This window comes from Protomyctophum bolini (genome assembly GCF_963924005.1).
Source record: "Protomyctophum bolini genome assembly, chromosome: 8".
Classification (NCBI taxonomy): domain Eukaryota; kingdom Metazoa; phylum Chordata; class Actinopteri; order Myctophiformes; family Myctophidae; genus Protomyctophum; species Protomyctophum bolini.
In genome coordinates, this window is record NC_137869.1 from 39,105,692 (window position 1) to 39,125,231 (window position 19,540).

Here is a 19,540-nt window from a genome sequence, read left to right on the forward strand (position 1 = left end):
CGTGCCCTGGGTTGTGACTAGCTTTGTCACAGTCACATAAATGTAAAAAGAACCACCGCTCATCCGCTGAAAAAACTTAAGAAAGGTGCCTGAGCCACAAAGGGAACATGAGAAACATAAAGGGAAGCTCTGCACACTCAGATCAATGTATTTATTTAGCAAGCTTTCGGAAAGCTTGCTAAATAAATACATTGATTGTGCGCAGATCTGAGTGTGCGGAGCTTCCCTTTATTTTTCTTATTAAAGTCACATAAAAAAATAAGGTGTTTCATGATTACAAAAACCCCAGACTGCTATCTCCGAGGTATTGATAACTGCTTACGATGTCTACTCGTTGTGGATAATGGTGGTTGTGAAATTATGAATATTTATGGCCTGTGCATGTGGGTCTTATTCACTCTTCACTGGTAATGATGAATCAAGGGAAACAAGCTCCAAAGGGGAAATAAATAGAACATGGAAACCACAACAAGGTACAACAGTCAACACGTCCATGTCACGTCAGGGTGTAGTCAGACAGTATCCTGTTTAGTTTAGGCGTTGAACGTGAAAATGATGGAGAACTACCAGAGCTCTATACAAGAAACGCACGGGAAAGATCTGCTGTGCAGGCCAGGGATTAATTGCTCGACTCAGAGGGATGTGTAATGTCTTTCCACGGGCCAAAGCTTTTAATTATTCTCAAATCTCAAGCCCTCATTCTGACACCTGGCCTGATTGAATGTAGTCTGACACCCCAGGACCCCCAGGCTCATTAAGAGACTATCATTACGTTATCTGGGGCCCCCCCAAACCAATAAATGACCCTGCAGGCAGGGGTGCAGGTTCATGATTAAAACATTGACATATTGGATTCACTTAACCACTTAAATGCTATATGCCTACACTTTGTTGACCACTGCCGGGGTCTGCTTGGCCTATAGACCAGGGGTAGGCAACCTGTGGCTCTTATAGGCCCTCTCCCGTGGCTCCCAGTTGCTACAGCAAAGAAGTATGAAAAGGAATAAGAGGTTTTCTTTTTCTTTTCTTTTCGTTTTTTTACATTTAATCATAATTTATTATTGAATTTGTAGTATAAAGTTATTCTTTATTTATCTTTTTTGCAAAAGAATGTTGAAATAAGACTCAAATTTAATGAAGGGAAATAGAAGAATAGAAGAATGTATGATAAGACATCTTTGTTTGTTTTCACCACCAAGCTGGCTTACTTTATATGCTTTGAGAAATTAGCAAACAATATAATGTAATATTGAAAGACCAGAAAAATCACAAACACTTAAAGTTTGCATTATTAAAGCAAACATATTTTGCGGCTCCAGATAGAATTGTAATGCGTTTTTGGGCCTAGGCTATCTAGTCCTCTCATTTTTCCTCCACTAAGGCCCCTATCTTGCGTGCCTCCTTACCCCTTATCCCCAAACGTCTTTTTTACTATTTTGAAAAAGATTTTATAATTGTTCGACTAGCCGATCTACATCGACACGTTGTGAGCTTGTAAATAGGCTATTTAAACTATTCAAAAATGTTTTTCAAAATAGTATAAGAAAAAAAGGCAAACAAGTTTAGGGATAAGGGGAGGAAATAGGGCCTCTTCACGAAGAATAACCGATCTATATGCTGTGTTGTGAGCTTGATGTGAGCCGAGCTTGTAGATCGGCTATATGTTTGCCAAATGTTCTCCCCAGGAACGCCTGGGTTCATGTGGTTAAGTAAATATAGTATATAGTTAAACATATGTTTATTGATTTTTCTTTACAACATAGTATTTTCAAAGCAATTATTCACGTATATTTTTCCCCCCACAACCACATGGCAGCACAAATACTGAACAAAATCTTCAAAGAAAAAAAACAAAAACACATTGCATAGACAGTTAAACAAACAAATGCACAATGTCCCATCACAGTTCCTTACCCCCACCCTACAGCTGACTACTTGTTTATACTCTTCTAAAGAGTCTAAAGGCACATATTTACATGCTGCAGTTTTAGGTGATAAGGTGACCACCGAAAACTACAACATGACGTCACGAAGCGGTGGTGGTGGTGGTGGTCACCAAAACACTTGTTTTTACTATACAGTAACCTTATCACCTAAAACTGGAGTAGACCTTAAATTGTTAATACAATCCTTTAATCTGAGATCCACACACATTTAAAGCAGGCGTGTTCAAGGTTGTACAGATGGAACCAAACGGGCCCGTACGTATGGGTCATTAATAATAACTCCTGAAATGTGCTACATGTGGTGGCGAGTGGGTCCAAGAAATAAACTCCCTCCGGATGTTACTATGAATCTCTCACCACAGATAGGTGCTTAATCATTCAAAGATTACTCAATTGCTGCCCTGTAGCGCAGAGCTGCTAATAACGTCTCCCCGATGAGACTAATATATATGTGTGTGTGATGGCAGATGATATATTCCTCTCACAACATTAGTGTAGTAGAAGGCCACTGTAGGATTACAGTGTGTTTATTCAGAAAACAGCCAGAGGTCATTCAAGTGTGGTTCATGGTCCACCACTGGATTTATGGAATCACATATTATTATGTTAAAAAATAATACGCAAATATATATCCTAGGGTACATCTAATATTCTAATTGGATCAATTAATTGGGATAGAGAGGATTCTTCCTTGCCCAAGGGGGAATAATCTAGAGGAAGCATTTGAGCCTTCTTGATTACAGTGAATATATACTCATTTGATGTCTCCTGAACCAAGAAGAACTGTGTACAGTATACCTATCAACTGTGTCTTTCTTCTGATGATATTCTTCTTAAGGCCATATAGTGTGATTAGGATAATGAAAACAGTATACTACACTGACATTAATGATGATTTATTAGTCACAGTCGTTTTGGCAGTGAACAATGTAGCATGCTAAATATAATGTTTTGACAGTGAAGACAAAAGCTTTGAACATCAGAACCTGCATTATATGATGGAATCCCCGCGGTCTAAAATAATTTGAAAAAGCTGGAGTTCAATAAGGCTCATGTTGTTTGTCAGTTTTCCCATCAAACGTCAGCAACATCTAGTTAGCGTCAATACTGAATAAATGTGTGTTCTGCTAAGTTTCCACAACAACACAGTGACAGCTAAAACCAAGGAACAGAAGGGCCACAGTAAGCACCAGAGAGCATATTCTGTAGTGATGAAATGACGACATTGAGTCATATAATGTGTCCTGTCCTTTACGTCAAACAGATAGTAGTTAGTTGTTAGTTGAACAATCTGGCTATTCAGTGGCTAGATATAATTCACTAGACTAGGCTGTCTGATACCTGTTGGGAACGATGACTGTTAAAGACTCAATCTTGCATGCACGCACGCACGTGCGCGCACACGATAGACGTCCAAATCAACATTGATAAATAAACAACATAACACAAAGTGCCAATGGCTTTGCTTCAAAACGAGCAGGCGGACGCATGAATTGTCCAGGTGCAACTAAGGAGCTTTTCTGTCAGGAGAACAGATGGAGATGTTTTTTTTATGAGTATTGTCTATTTCAGGAGGGGACATTGAGTTGTGAAACACACACCGCAAAGCTTCCAGATATGAATTTTCCTTTCTACCATGAAAGAAGATGAAAGATTACCATGACAACCACTTTGTAGGACAGGATAAAGCTGTAATTTGGGCATGGGTTTGCGTGTGTGTGTGTGTGTGTGTGTGTGTGTGTGTGTGTGTGTGTGTGTGTGTGTGTGTGTGTGTGTGTGTGCGTGTGCGTGTGTGTGTGCGTGTGCGTGTGCGTGCGCGTGCGCGTGCGCGTGCGTGTGCGTGTGCGTGTGTGTGTGTGTGTGTGTGTGTGTGTGTGTGTGTGGTATACGTCTGCGTGCATTGTGTACAACAGAGGAATAAATAATTCCCAGACCCTCTTGTTTCTCATCACAGGAACTCATCTGAAAACAATTTGTGGAAAGCAAACCACGCAATATATGTCCAAAAACCTCATTCCACTGTCTGTCACTGTCCTACTGTTCAGCATTGTATAATGTGGGTATTCTCTTTTTCTTGACCAGGCTTGACCAGACCAGTACCAGGATGTTTATTCATTCATTGGTTGGGTTGCTCTGGCCGAGAGCATCCAAATATCTAAAATATCTAACTTATCTGAGGACAAGAACAATGTTGGGAACTGAGAATGTGTTATTTTATATGAAACCGATCAATTGAAAAGCCTTTGGTTGATTGAATACTTTTTAACAGTTTGCAAATAGTACAGTGGTACGATTACACAATGGCGCTAAAAGGATATAACACTATAATGGATGGTGAGAACCCATGCAGCCCCATGTGAACCGTGCATGCTGTTTTATTACAACCTTCATTATTTCTCCAACTCTAACAAACGGATGCCTACTCACACAGTCAGTGCCTGATGTGGTTTTTGTTTAAGTGTCTTAACATTAACCTTATACCATACAAAAACAGGAAATCCTTTCCCTGGCCAAACCTTAATTAAGCACCATGTTTGTTTTTGTACATAAATTGTAGTATTAAAAGCGTGGGCTTAAAAACAGCTTTTTTCCAACCAGTTCATTCCGAGCAGTACCAAAAAGTTCAACGTTATTGCAATACCCAACCAACATTCCTAAAGTAGAAATAAAGGAGGGGTTACCATTCTACGTTAATGTATGCAATGTTGTTAGCTTTTACCAGGAGGAAGAATTATACGAGACAAGGGATATAACCTTTATTGAGTGAGTGATCATAAATCACAACATGTATAGGCTACAAAACCCAACTAGAAACTAAACTGCCACCACGTAGTTATTTTAGCCAGGTAACAAAACAAATGATAATTTATCTGTAATTATCACAATAATATAGCTATGCAGGGCATAGAAACAATAATAGTACTACCAGTACTATGAGCAGCTAATTTTATTTTTATTTGTATAGCACCTTTCCAAACATAATTACAAAGTGCTTTACAGACAGGTTATAAAACAGTAATCACAAAAACATCAAAACAACAAAACATCAAGACATCAGAAAGAATAAAACATGAAAAAATAACAGGTCAATAAAACAATTAAAAACAATATTAGGAAAAACATACATATGTGTTTTTAAAAGTGTTTTAAAAGAGGACATGAAGGGCAGGGAGATATGAGATACAAACCTAGTTGCAAATTAGGCCATGCCAGGACTGCTGCATGCAGCAAATCTTGTACCTAGCATCCAAACACATTGATCAAGTTAAATTACTTAATAGCTTAAGACATTTATTTATGAGTGACATGACATGTTTATGTCAAATGTAATAGGTCGTAGGTCCATGAGATATACTCTATGTGCCATATTTGATGCTGACTGTATAGCGGAAAAGAAAACGCATCTGAACTGAATTTTGTAGATTTAAATGGCCTATGAAGATAATGAGACGAGGAATGAGCCAAGAAATCCGGCGGAAAAGTATTGCGGTAATCACCTAAATAAAAATAAAAGTTGTATACACGTGGTGTGTGTGTGTGTGGAATTAATTCCAGGCCTCACATCAAAAGAGTCAGACATTCCAGCGTTTTGGAATGGATTGGCCCATGTTACGGTCCTGCTGGGAGAGCTTAATTGAATTCTTGCGGAAACGGCGTTCGAAACAGTAGGTATACAACTTGTTAACAGGACTACTGCACAAATCTGGTGCAGGATTTCAGTGTCATAAGTTAACTAACATCTTTGGTTAGCTGTTGTTATGGAGGGAAAGTGACACATCAATTCATCCCAGTGATTGAGAACGTGCAAACAGCCGTTATAAGGATGGAAAGCCACAGGGTTGTGCACAGATCCTGCAACTTGACATTGCTAATGTGTTTAAATAACATCTAAAACATCTGCTCGGGTGGAGCTGCAGTAAAGCTTTATTTAACATTAGACATATACAGTAAAGGAAATACACTTTAGAAGCAAGGCCAAACAAACTAGCCTGGTGCAGTATCGCAACGCGACGCTATACAAACTTCAACCTGTGTCACCTGGATGTGAAAGAACTTCGGTTCCTCCAACTCTGGATGTGCTCACACACACACACACACACACACACACACACACACACACACACTTTAGTCTGGCCTCAGTGCGAGATTTTATCCTCTGACACCAGGCATATGCACACCAACCTTTAGCTGGCTTCAATACATGTAGCTGTCTGGTCCTCCTGCTGTCAGACAACACAACAACTAGAAGCTGGCTTTACCACCGTAACTGGCCTTGACTCCTAATGGTACAGAACTGTCTTCACCATGGGGCGAGCACTGCAGCTCCTCTGTAGCCCACTATGGTAGCAGACCACCGTAAGATGGCCGGTCTTGTATAGTATACTGGATACACTGTAGAGTTCAGTAGAAAGTCTTCACAGTGGGACGATCCATGCGGTCCACAATGGCAGTAAACCTGTGGTTATGAACTTAGATAATATTGCCCAAATTCCCAGGGTGTTGTTGCTTGCTGTCGCTGGTGTCACCTGCACCATTTACACCTGACCTGCACCATTTATGTCTTGTAAAACATGATGTAGAGATCCAAGAAATAACATTATTTTACCGTTGATGGTGATTTCATAGTATTGTTCCTTTTCAAAACAATTAAAGATTATTTATTATGTTTCTATTATCAGTTGTGCTCCTGTTGTGTTCCAAAAAAATGGAAATTGTCTTTCACAAACAAAAGGGAGAAATAGTTTTGGTCCGCGCATTGGAAGAATTGCACAAGGTCCTCGTTTTTCATAGAACAGTATAAATACTATAAAAGTGTTGTTGGAGTAGTGTTATACTTATACATGAACGTTGATGGTGTTTTTCATAACATGCTTACATGGATCATCTTCTCTCCTCCTTCCAATGTGATTGGTGCAGAGCAAAGGAAACAGGAAATACCAGGTCGTTCCCATAGGTTCAATCCCTCAATCTGCATAGGGTTAGGGGTCATTCGTCTGTCTGTCTGTGCGTGCGTGCGTGCGTGCGTGCGTGCGTGCGTCAGGGGTGTGTTATATATGGGTCAAAACAGTAGCTAACTAAATGGCCATCTGGAGCGTAATGCAGGTTTCCCATAAAGACAGGAGCTCTGTTGGATGGATATCCCAAAAAGAAAACAACAATGTTTCCTCTGTCATGTTTAGATTATCTGTGGTTGAGGCCGAGGATTGATCTGGTTTAATTTGCTTCCCAAACGTGTGATAATGGGCACTTGGACATTGCATTACTGAACGTTACTGTACGGATCATGGTCATGGAGGATTTCCATGAGACGCTTTCAAGACCAAAGGAATGCTAAATGAATGGTGAACCATTAACCATTGATATGGTACAACAATACCTCCTCCTCGGCATCCCCTTGACTATTGACGACCTCGCCTTTGCTGCCTCTTCCTGCCCTCCCCTTAATTCGTCTCCTGTTTACAGACCACTCACTGCATGACTAATGCCTCATTGAATCCCCCAAAGAGACCCTTCATGTGAAGAATGGCCTTTAGTGAGACACACAGGCAGCAGAATATAATAGGGGTTATTGTTACTTTTAGTTGTTGTTATTTTTAGGGCTGAGAACATTTGGAGCTTCGGATAAAGATTTATAGATTATTATCATTATCAATTTTTTAAGCCAAAACATCTGCACTTGTGTGGTCAATGTAAATCATTTGATGTCTGAATGTTAGAAAACGGCCAAAAGTAGACGACTGGAAAGGTAAAATAGACATACATGGACCTCCGAAGGCTGCATTCATGACTCATTTACCACCTCGTCCTCTTCGTTGCCTCTAGTCTTTATAGCCACCGGGACTCACTTCTTTATGACTCATCAGTCATTAAGACTTGTGTTTTGTTGAGGTATCTTGTTGATTCACACAGCAAATAAAATGGCTTCATTGAGACACATTCCTAAACAATACTTCACTTGACATTAGTACTAAAAGCAAGTTAAGCAACCTTCCTCCTCCTCCTCTCCGTCTTCCTTCCTAATTCTGTCTGAAGTGACATTAATTGTGGGTGTGTGTGTATAAGTGATACATATTTCACTCTGTACCAGCATTGATATCCCTGTACATATCAACATATAACACATAACAACAACACAGTACCTAAAATAAAACAGAATTAATCTTATGGCTAGAGCCGCATCCCTCTCACCATGTTTACCCGCCTGTGAAAACGTTCCATTGCTGCACTTCCTCATCACAATGAGGCCCTTCAAATAATTGAAAGTATATTTACAGAGCTACGAGAGCCCTTCGGTTCAGAATGAGCGTCTCTTAAACTTCACAAGGACGCGAGATAATGAGAGGTACTTAACGAGATACGTCTGTCTCACAAAGACTCACAGTATACACTGTCTGCAAAACGAGTGCAGCAGTTACAGTATATAGGCTACATATCGTCTGTATGTCATTTTTCAAATCTTACATTTTTTACTTTTGTTTCTAACTTTATTTCATTGTATTTGAAACAGAGAACAGCTTACATGGTCAAATTACGTATGCACATTTCTTGTACTCCTCTGCCAACATGAACACAAAGGGACAAAGATATTCAAAGTAACCGAAAATGCAAATCAGGCTCACTGTACTCCAATATGTCTGTCTAATCATTAGACAGACCTTTTGGAGTACAGTGAGCCTGATTTGCATTTTGCATTTTGCATTTGCAGTCTAATGTATCCGTCTGTCTGTGCAGTGGTCCAAACATTTCATGTGCAAACGAACAGCTAGTTACTTACGCTTATCATGAATTACAGTGAAGTTACTTTTTAAAGACCATCCGGTCTATTTCCTTATTGAAATCCCATAGCCTCGATACCCAGGCTTTTATTTTTGTTCGCATTCGACTCTGGACATTGGAAGACTTGGCATAGGAAGGCCACGTACTTGTATTTCGCTAAGCAAATTCGCTCCAAATTTGGTGACGTCACGCCGGCACCAATAGGATCCCGCCATGTACTCGCTGGCACTGGCCCCTCTAGACCAGAAGCCACACAGGCTGGGCCAGGCTATTGAATCCCTGATGTTGGTACAGTCAGCAATAGTGTGAAGGTTAGATGCAGCTGTGGTATTTTATGCAACACTGATAAAATATGGCATTCATTTTCTTCAAATCTGCCCCGGATAGATAGAGGTTAGAGGTTAAAAAACAGGCTATGGGTCTCTGTTTTTAATTTGGATGTTTGAAACAATATCGCTGGAACCACCATTGATACAGTACTATCTTGTTGGTATATAAATAACACTGAGGTGAGGAAAAGTTTAATGCAACAGTATTTTTATAATGGTCTTAACTGAGGCTATTATGTATGTATGTCCAATATTTGTCTAAATAGTAAATAGTGCTAAAAGGAATGGCTTTTAGTGAGTCACACACATTTTAATAGGGCTGTTTTAGCCTGAGATTGTTCATGAGTATAACTCACTATTGTTTATTTACAATTAGCATTCCCCTTTGCGTCCCAGTTCTGGGACTGCTTGAGGGCGTTCATGCAATTGTGACAGACGGACAGAGGGACAGACAGACAGATGTTGTGAGTTTAGTGTCCATTGTTCTTGTGGTCTGAGAAAGTTTCTATAGCGGAACGCTGACTGCAGTCGTGCAGCGGAACCCTTGGAGTCCTCCATTCCGGAACACTCTGCTCTGCTCTCAGCACTATTGTCAGGCTGTCTCTGTCTTAACGTGCACTCATGTGAAGTGACGCTCACATACTGTACGGTCTACTGTAGTGTACACACATGCAAAACACACGCCCCAAACACAAGTGACATCCCCTAGACTCCGCTCTTTTGTAAATGACAATCAAGGTGATTTATTCCATTTCCTGCGTGAAGGGAAAATGCAATTTTTAGAAACCCCCGACCATGGGTGGGTGTATGTGTGTATTTATTTTGATTATATGATGTCATTATTATGATCTACACGTGACTGTAATATAGAGCACTGGTTCCCAAACTTTTTCATGTCAAGGACCCCCAAATTGACACTAATTAGCCCACGGACCCTCATTTGAAAAGTATGCCAGGGACCCCCATAAGAGAAGATTTTTATGGCTCTAGCAGTGATTGACATGCATGGACCCCCAGTTTGACATGCATTAGTCTACGAACCCCTATTTAATAGCATTTCTATCTTTGGGACCCCCAATTTATATAGTAAAATCAATGCTAATTTAACTCTGAGAGTGTACAAATGGAACCAAATGGACCCGTTAGGGTGCATTTGGTTCCATTTGTGCACTCTCTGAGTTACAGACCCCATAAGGGTCCATTTGGTTCCAAATTATCATTTAGCTGGGTCCCCGGGCCCTGGAACTCCCTCCAGTACCCCTGGGGGTCCCCGGACCCCACTTTGGGAACCACTGATATAGAGAGACCAGGACAGAAAAAGAGAGAGAGAGAAAGACAGAAACCCACATGGAGAGAGAGAGAAAAGCGCAACGTAAGGCTTGGGTTGTCAGTCTGTACATTTACTCTGACTGAGATACTGACACTGATCAGCACATAAAGCCTTAGAAACCTCTTTCACAGAGAGAGAGAGAGAGAGAGAGAGAGAGAGAGAGAGAGAGAGAGAGAGAGAGAGAGAGAGGAGAGAGAGAGAGAGAGAGAGAGAGAGAGAGAGGGAGAGAGAGAGAGAGAGAGAGAGCGAGGCTGGTTTTCCTCAAGCTTCAATATATCTGATCTTTAACCATTTATGGGACAAACGTGCTCTAAACAAAACGACAATCTAAACAAAAAGAAACACAGGAGCCTTGATTGAATGTAGACTGTGTTTGTAAGTAAATACATGTAAACACAGAGACAGGCAGAACATGGAGATCACTTATCAGTAGCATACCCGTCTAGTTGCCTATGTGACCTGCTGCTGCTGCTGCTGGCAGCTACAGGTCAGCTGCAGGTCATGTCTAAATATGTTTTTAAGTGTAAAAAAAGAAAAGAAAAAGGGAAAAAAATATCAGTTTCACAGTTTTGTGGCAAAGGTTTGCCACGTCTAACGTGGAGAAGCCTTTATTTGTACGATTTGCGGAAAAGCTTTAAACTTAAACTCTTTTGGGGAAGCCCCAAAAAAAAACCACATTTCACCCACTGTTTTACTAGTAAAACCGTGATGTGACAACAAAGCTGATTCTGTCTCTGAAAACTACAAATACATCATAATGCTACATTTCTCTCTGACTTTGCTTCTGTGTAGCAGAGTGGCTCAGAGCCTCAGTCTGATGGCCTCAAAAGTCTAATATCTCCCCCAGTCCATAGGGATATGAGTTCAAATCCCGGGTGAATTACATTGATGCCGTGACCCGGATCGGGGTTCCCCGTGGGAGGAGGTCAAAAGGGGGGTGAGTGTATAGCAGGGAGTGGCTCAGAGCCTCAGCCTGATGGCCTCAAAAGTATATAATATCTCCCCCGGTCTATAGGGATATCCCTTTGGTCTAGTGGTTAAGTAAGATGTTGGACTTTTTCACGGGGAAGACCCGAGTTCGAATCCTGGGCGTTGCACTTCCTCTATAATCACATATACAGTATATTATACAGTACATATACGGCAGATCTACTACTATACCCTCTCTATGTTTCTCTCTCTCACTCCCTATCTCTCTCATATAGGCTGTTCAGCAGATGTCAATTTACAGCTTCCTAATGTGGAAAACATCTTAACACACACGCATAGTATACTGTACATGTGTGATGAATTGAACATGGTGGACCCTCTTGTAAACAAGTGTAATGCTTAATTGGGTCGTCCACTCACAGTTAACAGTCTTTGTATTGAACTATCTCCAACTTAGACAACTGAAACATTTGTCAGTAATCTGAATATTTAATACATGTATTCATTCGCACAGAAAGTAGATTAGAAAGCCATCTCTCTCTCTCTCTCTCTTTCCCCTACACAACACGCACACACACACTGTATATTCAGTAAATTACCAACATTCCCCTTCATGATACGTTATTTTTTACAGCATAACAATAACTATTACAAGTTTGTTAACGATATTGCTAAATACATCCCATGTCCTCTCAGGGGAAAATCGGATTCCATGCAGCTGGTTTCTCCCCGCTTATTAGACATCAGGGACTTTGTCACAAAAGATTGGAAGATTGCTCTGTCTTGTGTAAATCTAACCGATCATAATTGATCCCAGATTAATTGGACCCTATAAGTGGAGACGTGGAGGAGCCAAGAAGAACACACTGTTATGTTCTTCTGGCTGAATAAGTCCAGCGTTAACGATGATGTTGCCCAGGACTTTATGTCCCCCAGCATTATTTATATCTAGGCTATTATAGTCAGACTATAAACACCAGAATCCTGTGTTAAACTTATTGGAGATTATTTTGAGGAAGGGAGAAAAAGAACACTTGCAAGACTAGAGAGAACACGGAGAGCATGTTTCAAGGACATGGAGTTGAAACATGGAGTTGTTTATCCATGTGAAGCTCTCTGAGGATTTCACATTATTGTAGAATTCTTTTCCCATAGAGATTCACAAGAAAATATTATATAAATTATTTTAAGTCTATAGAATCAAGCCATCCAGGATCCTGGTGAATCATGACCATGAAACCTTTGATTCTGTGAAGAAGAAGGAAAAAAAAACAAAAAAACAAGGACATTATTGAAATATTAATTCGCACAGCGGTTCTCATTTTTCTGTCTTCACAGAATCAAATGTGTTGTGGTCATGATTCACCAGGGTCCGATTCCTGGATGGCTCAATTCTATAGGCTTAAAATAGAATGTTTTTGTAAATCTCTATGGGAAAAACGAATGGCAGATTTTTCATGCGCATCAGTGATGCTTGCGGAACTCGACTATACGTCTCGTTCCTGACCGCATCACTGTCGTGGCAATAATCACGTTAACCCACACCCTCTCGTGTAATATTGCTTAATTCATGGATTGGGGGAGGGAGAATATCACACAAACAAAACTCAGAACTCACCATCTATCTAAACCATATCTTATCTGAATAAGATATGGTTATGGTCATTATGATTGTATTATCTGCGTTATACTTTTTTTTCTATTTTTTTTTAATTAGCTAAAACATGTAACCATTGTCACGTGTGTGTGTGTTAGAATGCATTAAGAACCTGCTAAAATGTGTTTTCCAGCTTGAGGGATATATCAAAGTGAAACAGACAACCATAACAATAGGTTCAATTGCACTCTGGCCAATCTATACTCCTGATCCTGAGCCACTGCCGCAAAAAAGTTGAAAGGGCTCATTTTGTTCTGATCCAGTTTCCTCTGTTTCTCTGTGTGGTTTCAGAGTGTCCATGTTCTCCCCAGCCTTCTAAGATGAGGTTATGGAAGCTGTCAGTCATCTCCTTGGTGATATGCGGTGCCGCACTCTGCTGCCTCCTGCCTAGAAGGATCGTTTATACCACGACCAGGAATCACAGCCTCCTCCTCCCTTCCTGGGAATCATTGTTATCTTCATCGTCGTCGTCATCGTCGCCATCATTATCGTCCTCCTTTCCCCGCTCCTCTTCAGCGAGGTCGTTGCGGAAGCGCAAGGCGCGCTCTGCGGGAGGTCTGAGCTCCCTGTTGTCAGAATGTAAGTCATGGGTTTAGTTTAGTTTAGTTGTTTACGTCACTGAAGTAAATTGATGCCAGAATTTGTCAGAATGGCTTGGTTGGTTGGTTGGTTGGTCACCCCAGGATCACATGACATCATCAGGGATGGAGATCCCTGATGATGATTCCATATGTTGATCTGAACCCCCATGCCAAAGCACCAGCGCTCGCCCGGCAGTCTGCTGTCACCTAGGGGGATGCGGGCACGCAACCTCGCCCCGCTTCTCGCCCTCAGGCGTCTTACTGGTATTAGAGTAGAATGGTGTTACCAAATGGATGGCACCCTGAGACATACATACTGTAGGCCTACATGCACATACTGTATGTACACATTATGCACGTAAACAAACGAATGAATGAACAAACATGCACGTTTACACACACACACACACACACACACACACACACACACACACACACACACACACACACACACACATGATCATGAAGACTAGAGACAGTGATGTCATCCATGTGAATGTGTTTTCTTTACTTTGATCTATTGTGCTTGCTTTAGTTTGATTCTATTTACCTTAGCTTTTATTAATGATTACAGTAGCTGTTTAATTTAGGTTCATTTAATTTAGTGTTTAGTGACCGGTGTAAAAGGATCTGGCTTTCATTTCATTCTGATAATCTTATGGATTCTGTACAAATCCTCCAGATGACCAGATCTCGACTCAAACGATATACCTCATAATCACTGGATAATTCACAAACCAATGAGTTCACTAATGTCGATTTTTTATAGCGTTTTTCATCATGCCCCATTAATTAACAACAGTTTTGTGTGCAATTTTAGTGTTGTAACTTCAGCTTGGTCAGTGTGGTTCCAAAAGCATCCTGCAGAATCACTATATAGTATTAGCTCATCAGACTTGTGTAATTCTACCCTCAATCAGTACTTATTCACACATACAAAAGGTTGGCTGAGGAGCTCTCGCTTAGTGCGTGTTTATAGGTCACATTTATAGTGTTTTATAGGCTGACCTCACACTCTGGCTAAAGAAGGAGACAGAGAAAATGTGTGTGTGACTCTGTGTGCGTGCGTGCGTGCGTGCGTGCGTGCGTGCGTGCGTGCGTGCGACCAAGTTCTTGGTATAACGCTCTGAATACAGTTGAGATTTACAGATTAGATTTATGAGCTAGATTTACAGATCATTTCAGCTTTTCCTCTCCTCCACAGTCATGCAGATGTTCCAGTCGTTCACCGAGGCAGAGCTAAAGAGTGTGATTGACAGGCTCATTGAGAAGAAGCAGCGTCTCGAGGCTCAACAGGCGGGCCGTCGGCCGAGGCGCGCTGGCGGCCGTGGCAAGACCAAGAAGGTAATTGTTAAAGAGTTTAGACTTTAGACTGAAAAGAATTTGGCAAGCGCCGATATCCACAGTAGCCGTTACAACCTGAACCTTCCCATATTTCGGAAGGCTATTATACATGGCTGAATAATGTGAATCAGCAAGCTCGTCCATGAAACGTATACAATACAATGAAGAACAGATACAGTCCCGCTGATTCAATGGACTAACCATTTGACCTTTTCTTGAATTTGCCGATTGATGGATTTGTTTGACGGTGCCATGGGCATAAGAGATGTTCATAATAATACCTAGTGATACCAGTACCTCTGCAATGCTCCAACACAATTTATATTCCAAACGTCGTTGAATAAATTGTATCGGAGCACAATATGAGCATGTGGGTTCTTCTGTTCTTCGCAGAAAGGGTGAAATCAGCCCTCAACGCCTTCTGTCAGAAATATGGGGAGGGGAAGGGAAGGGGAGCCTCGCCCCGTAGTGGCTTCCCTCCCCATCCACTCCCTTACTGGGCGTGGCTTTTCCTGGCCGGTTAAGACTGATATGACGGAGTCCAACATACATGGCCAGTTAAGACTGGGGTTAGGGTTAAGGTTTGGGGTATAGGGTTAGTAATTGTCCAACATAAAATGCATACATTCACCTGTGGCTCTGTGCGGTGCCACTAAAAGTGACTACTGCATGGGTTGGGCTTCCTGGATGCATGGCCAACCCCTAATATGTATACGTCAGAAGAAGTTGAGGGCTGATTTCACCCCCTGTGCCTATTCTTCCCTGCAGTGGTCTGACGTGTTGCTTTCTCCTCCTATAGGGTCAGAAGCTGTGCGCTCTCCGCGAGGCACAGCTCACGGTCAGTGAACTGGGCCTCGGGTACCTGAGCGACGAGACCATCCCGTTCCACTACTGCAGCGGCACGTGTCACTCAAAGCGCCGCCTCTACGACCTCATCATGAAGAAATGGACGGGTAGGGGCGTGTCACGGAGGGACCGCGCCCCCTGCTGCCGGCCAATCAAATACGAGAACATTGGCGTGTTTGACGTTAACAATAGATTTCAGACGTTGTATAATTATTCTGCACAGGCATGTGACTGCGTATGACGTTTCGTCGCTGTTTTTGAGTCCCCCAAACTAAAGAAATATAAAGGAGAAGGACATAAAAACGCTTACGACAAATTATGTCGGCGGTGACATAGCCTCGTGGGATCGCAGGCGTTTTGTTTTCAAAAGAAGAAAAAAAAATACCCTGAGCGAACGACCCAGGAGATGTGGCATATAGGAGTGGGAGTGAACCTTCCATTCCGCTAACCAATAACAGTGCAGAGGTTCTCCGCTGTGTTCTACCGGGGAGGTGAGGAGGAGGAGGGGGGCGGGCGCACAGAACGGTGAACCAATAGGATCCACCGGCTGTTTTCGCCGGCAATTTTTTTTAATCCACCTCCTCTAGACCAGAAATCACACTGGCCGGGGCAGGCTATAGCGGTGACATAATGCACTAGCACTACTGCAAGGCTAGTGCTAAATATTACTGGATTGTAAGCGTGGAATACTAAATCTACCATGTGCTACAACACAGAACCTTATAGAGGGCCTTGGGATATGGCTAAACATGCCAACGTTTAGCTGACCCTGACCACTATATCAGCAACTGAGGTGGCAGCCATCTCACCACTGTGGATATCAAGTACTCATGGACTGTTGGTTAAGCAATGCGTGCAATCAAAATGAAAACAAAGGCCAGGTAATTGCCAGCAGGAATGCTTTGTTCAACACTGTGGACTCTCACCTCTGTTCTCTGACCTTGCTATAGCCATCTGCTAAACTACATATATTTCACTGGACCAATGGATTATGACATCCATCAGGCACTACTACCGGTATATCAAAGCTACATTGTGCTGACAAACAAGAGGAATCATGCGGTTGTGTGTCAATAAACAAGCCTTTGACATGTGCCCAACGTATTACGGCAGTCGATGTGAGACAGACTAGCCTATAGCCTACTGATTGGCTGTATAATCAGCTATGGGGTGAAACATCGGTTTGGAAGGAGGTGAGCAGCCGAGGAGGAGCCTTGAGTCAGGAAATCCTTAGGAAAAGGCAGACAAGAAAGAAAGAAAGAAAGAAAGAAAGAAAGAAAGAGAATAGAAATTAATGTCCAGCAAGTGGACATTTTGGCCAGTATAGTGTTATTTCAATGAAACCTTGTGACAATCAAAAGTGTAACACATTTCAGCTTTACACAACGATGTGCTTTTGTGTGTATCGAACAAGCATCTACACCTATGAGGCCCTTTCAGACGGGCAGCGAGTGACGCAGACACTAACGAGCACGCACGCGGACATTTCACGGGACCGCACCCGTGAAAATACGCTTGCGTTATCGCCCCTCAACTTCTCCACGCGTCCAAAATAAACGCACGCCTCTCATTGAAAATGAATTACTAGGTACACCAGTTGCTCCCCGTCTGAAAAGACCTTTAGAAAGAAAATTTACGACGTACATTACTGGATGTGGCAGTTGTGCTGTGTTCATGGGACTGGTCCGTAGCCCAAAGCAGGGCCTACTACCATTACATTGGGAGGTCTGCGGTATGTGCCGTGTGAGATCCTATGTACTGGCCTGTCAGTCTGTGATCAGAAAGATGTGTTTCCACTTGACAACATGATAAAGTTTCTATTGTGAAAGTATTATGGAATAGTCAGAGGGAAATGGGGAATGGTTGGGTTCCTGGTGTCATTCTACACCTACAGTACAAGAGCCACATCCTTCATTCAAACATAGTAGGTCAGAGCAGAGTCTCTCTATAGCATAGAGCTCTAGATACTCTCATGGGTAGTGTTGTAGTAGACAGCTGCTCTCCAATAATGTTAATGTGAACGGGCTCCTCATAATATATTGGTATAATACATTTATTTCATTGCATTGTAGCGACTCGGTGGGGGAAGAGTCCCGAGTCCCTTGGTCCTAGACCGAGTCAAGACCGAGTCAAATTATGGGCAGAGAGACCGAGACATGACAGACAAGACAATGAAACTGTGGACTCGAGACCGAGACCGGACTTGAGTAGAGTACTACAACACTACTCATGGTCTCCCTCTCTAGACATTTGGATATAGGCATATATTTGCATCAGCCAGGCCTCTCCAAGGCTGCATTCAGAGACAAATTAGTTCTTGTAATTGTCACTGGGCCCCGCCCCGCCTCGCCTCGCCCCGTCCCGGAAATCTCTTCTTGGATGGTAGTGGTTTCATTGTGACCAAGTGAGCAGGGTAAAAGTACTGTATGTATCTTTTATACAGCATATAGCATTTGAATGCCTGAACTGCGCGAATGTAAACGAGGACAGGCAATGTCCTCCACCCCCCCCCCCACCCCACCACCACCCCCGGACAGTCAGTCAGAAGGATAAAAGAGGTGTTACACATTCTTCATGGGGGTTCGAGCCCCGCAGCCCCCACTGAGATGACTGCATTAATATGGGAACAGAATGTATGAATGTATTGAATGTGGCCCAGATATGATATAGCTGTCTAAACAGGGAAGGATTGGCTAAAGGTTTTTTCCACACACAATTAGCCACAACTAAGAACGTCAGATCCGGGGCCATATAAAGACTAAGAAATTAGATCTTTGCTGCCCTTGTAAACCCAGTCTCTGCCTGCACGTCTATTTATGACCCATAAAACACAGAGTAATAATAAGTTATATTTATTTATTCAGATAGGCAAGCGGTTATTTATTAAACTATAGTTGGTGCCAAAAGAGAGACTGTACATGTATGATAAATGGTATGTTATAGTATGGCATGGATGTTATATGATGCTATAAAGTGTATCCTGACTATTCAATAAAGATAACCTAACTTATGATGCCTTTCCACATCTGTCTGTGTGCTTTCTTCATCATCTGTATACGTGAGTGTGTGTGTGTGTGTGTGTGTGTGTGTGTGTGTGTGTGTGTGTGTGCGTGCGTGTGTGTGTGTGTGTGTGTGTGTGTGTGTGTGTGTGTGTGTGTGTGTGTGTGTGTGTGTGCGTGCGTGCGTGCGTGTGTGCGTGCGTGTGTGTGTGTGTGTGTGTGTGTGTGTGCGCATGCGTGCGTGCGACTGATATACCTAAATATACATACCTAAATTATCCCCCATTTTGCTGCTGAGGTTTTTCTTTACAGCAGTTAGAAGGTGTGTTCTGCCTGTACTTTTAAACCTTTTTCCTATATATTACTTTATCTTATTTTGTTGTATTTATTTGTTTACAATCGACTATTATCACTATCTTGTTTATATGTATTGATGTTGTCAGCATAGTCTTGCAGAACACTAACATGTTGTTGGCCTGGGCCGTGGCTCAGCAGTCCAGGCACCTTGACTGGTAACCCAGTCTGGCAGTGTGCCACGGGTTCGACTCCCGATCCCGACGGCCCTTACTGCATGTCACCCCCTGCTCTCTCTCCCCATTTCCTGTCAGCCTACTGTCTGTCCCTCCATAAAACATATAAAATAAAGGCAAAAGCAAAAGAAAAACAACACCAACATGTTGCTGCTTGTACCTGTGTGAGTGAGTCACAAATAAACAATAAATAGTCCGTAGACTATTGCATGTCAAACTGGGGGTCCTTGAAATTAAACGGGTTGAGTTTAATTTGGGAACCACTGCATTA

At 42.1% G+C, this 19,540-nt stretch overlaps 1 protein-coding gene across 1 annotated transcript in view; it reads left to right on the plus strand.

Annotated features, from left to right (window-relative positions):
* LOC308319959 (uncharacterized protein) overlaps window positions 1-18,726 on the plus strand; it is a 32,310-nt gene extending 13,584 nt beyond the window's left edge. The window contains exons 2-4 of the mRNA XM_080770201.1: window positions 13,261-13,548; window positions 14,755-14,894; window positions 15,694-18,726. Of these exons, the coding sequence (XP_080626327.1) occupies window positions 13,290-13,548; window positions 14,755-14,894; window positions 15,694-15,981 (687 nt within the window). The 5' untranslated portion in view covers window positions 13,261-13,289 and the 3' untranslated portion in view covers window positions 15,982-18,726. The remainder of the gene's footprint in view (window positions 1-13,260; window positions 13,549-14,754; window positions 14,895-15,693) is intronic.
* The last annotated feature ends 814 nt before the right edge of the window (window positions 18,727-19,540 follow it).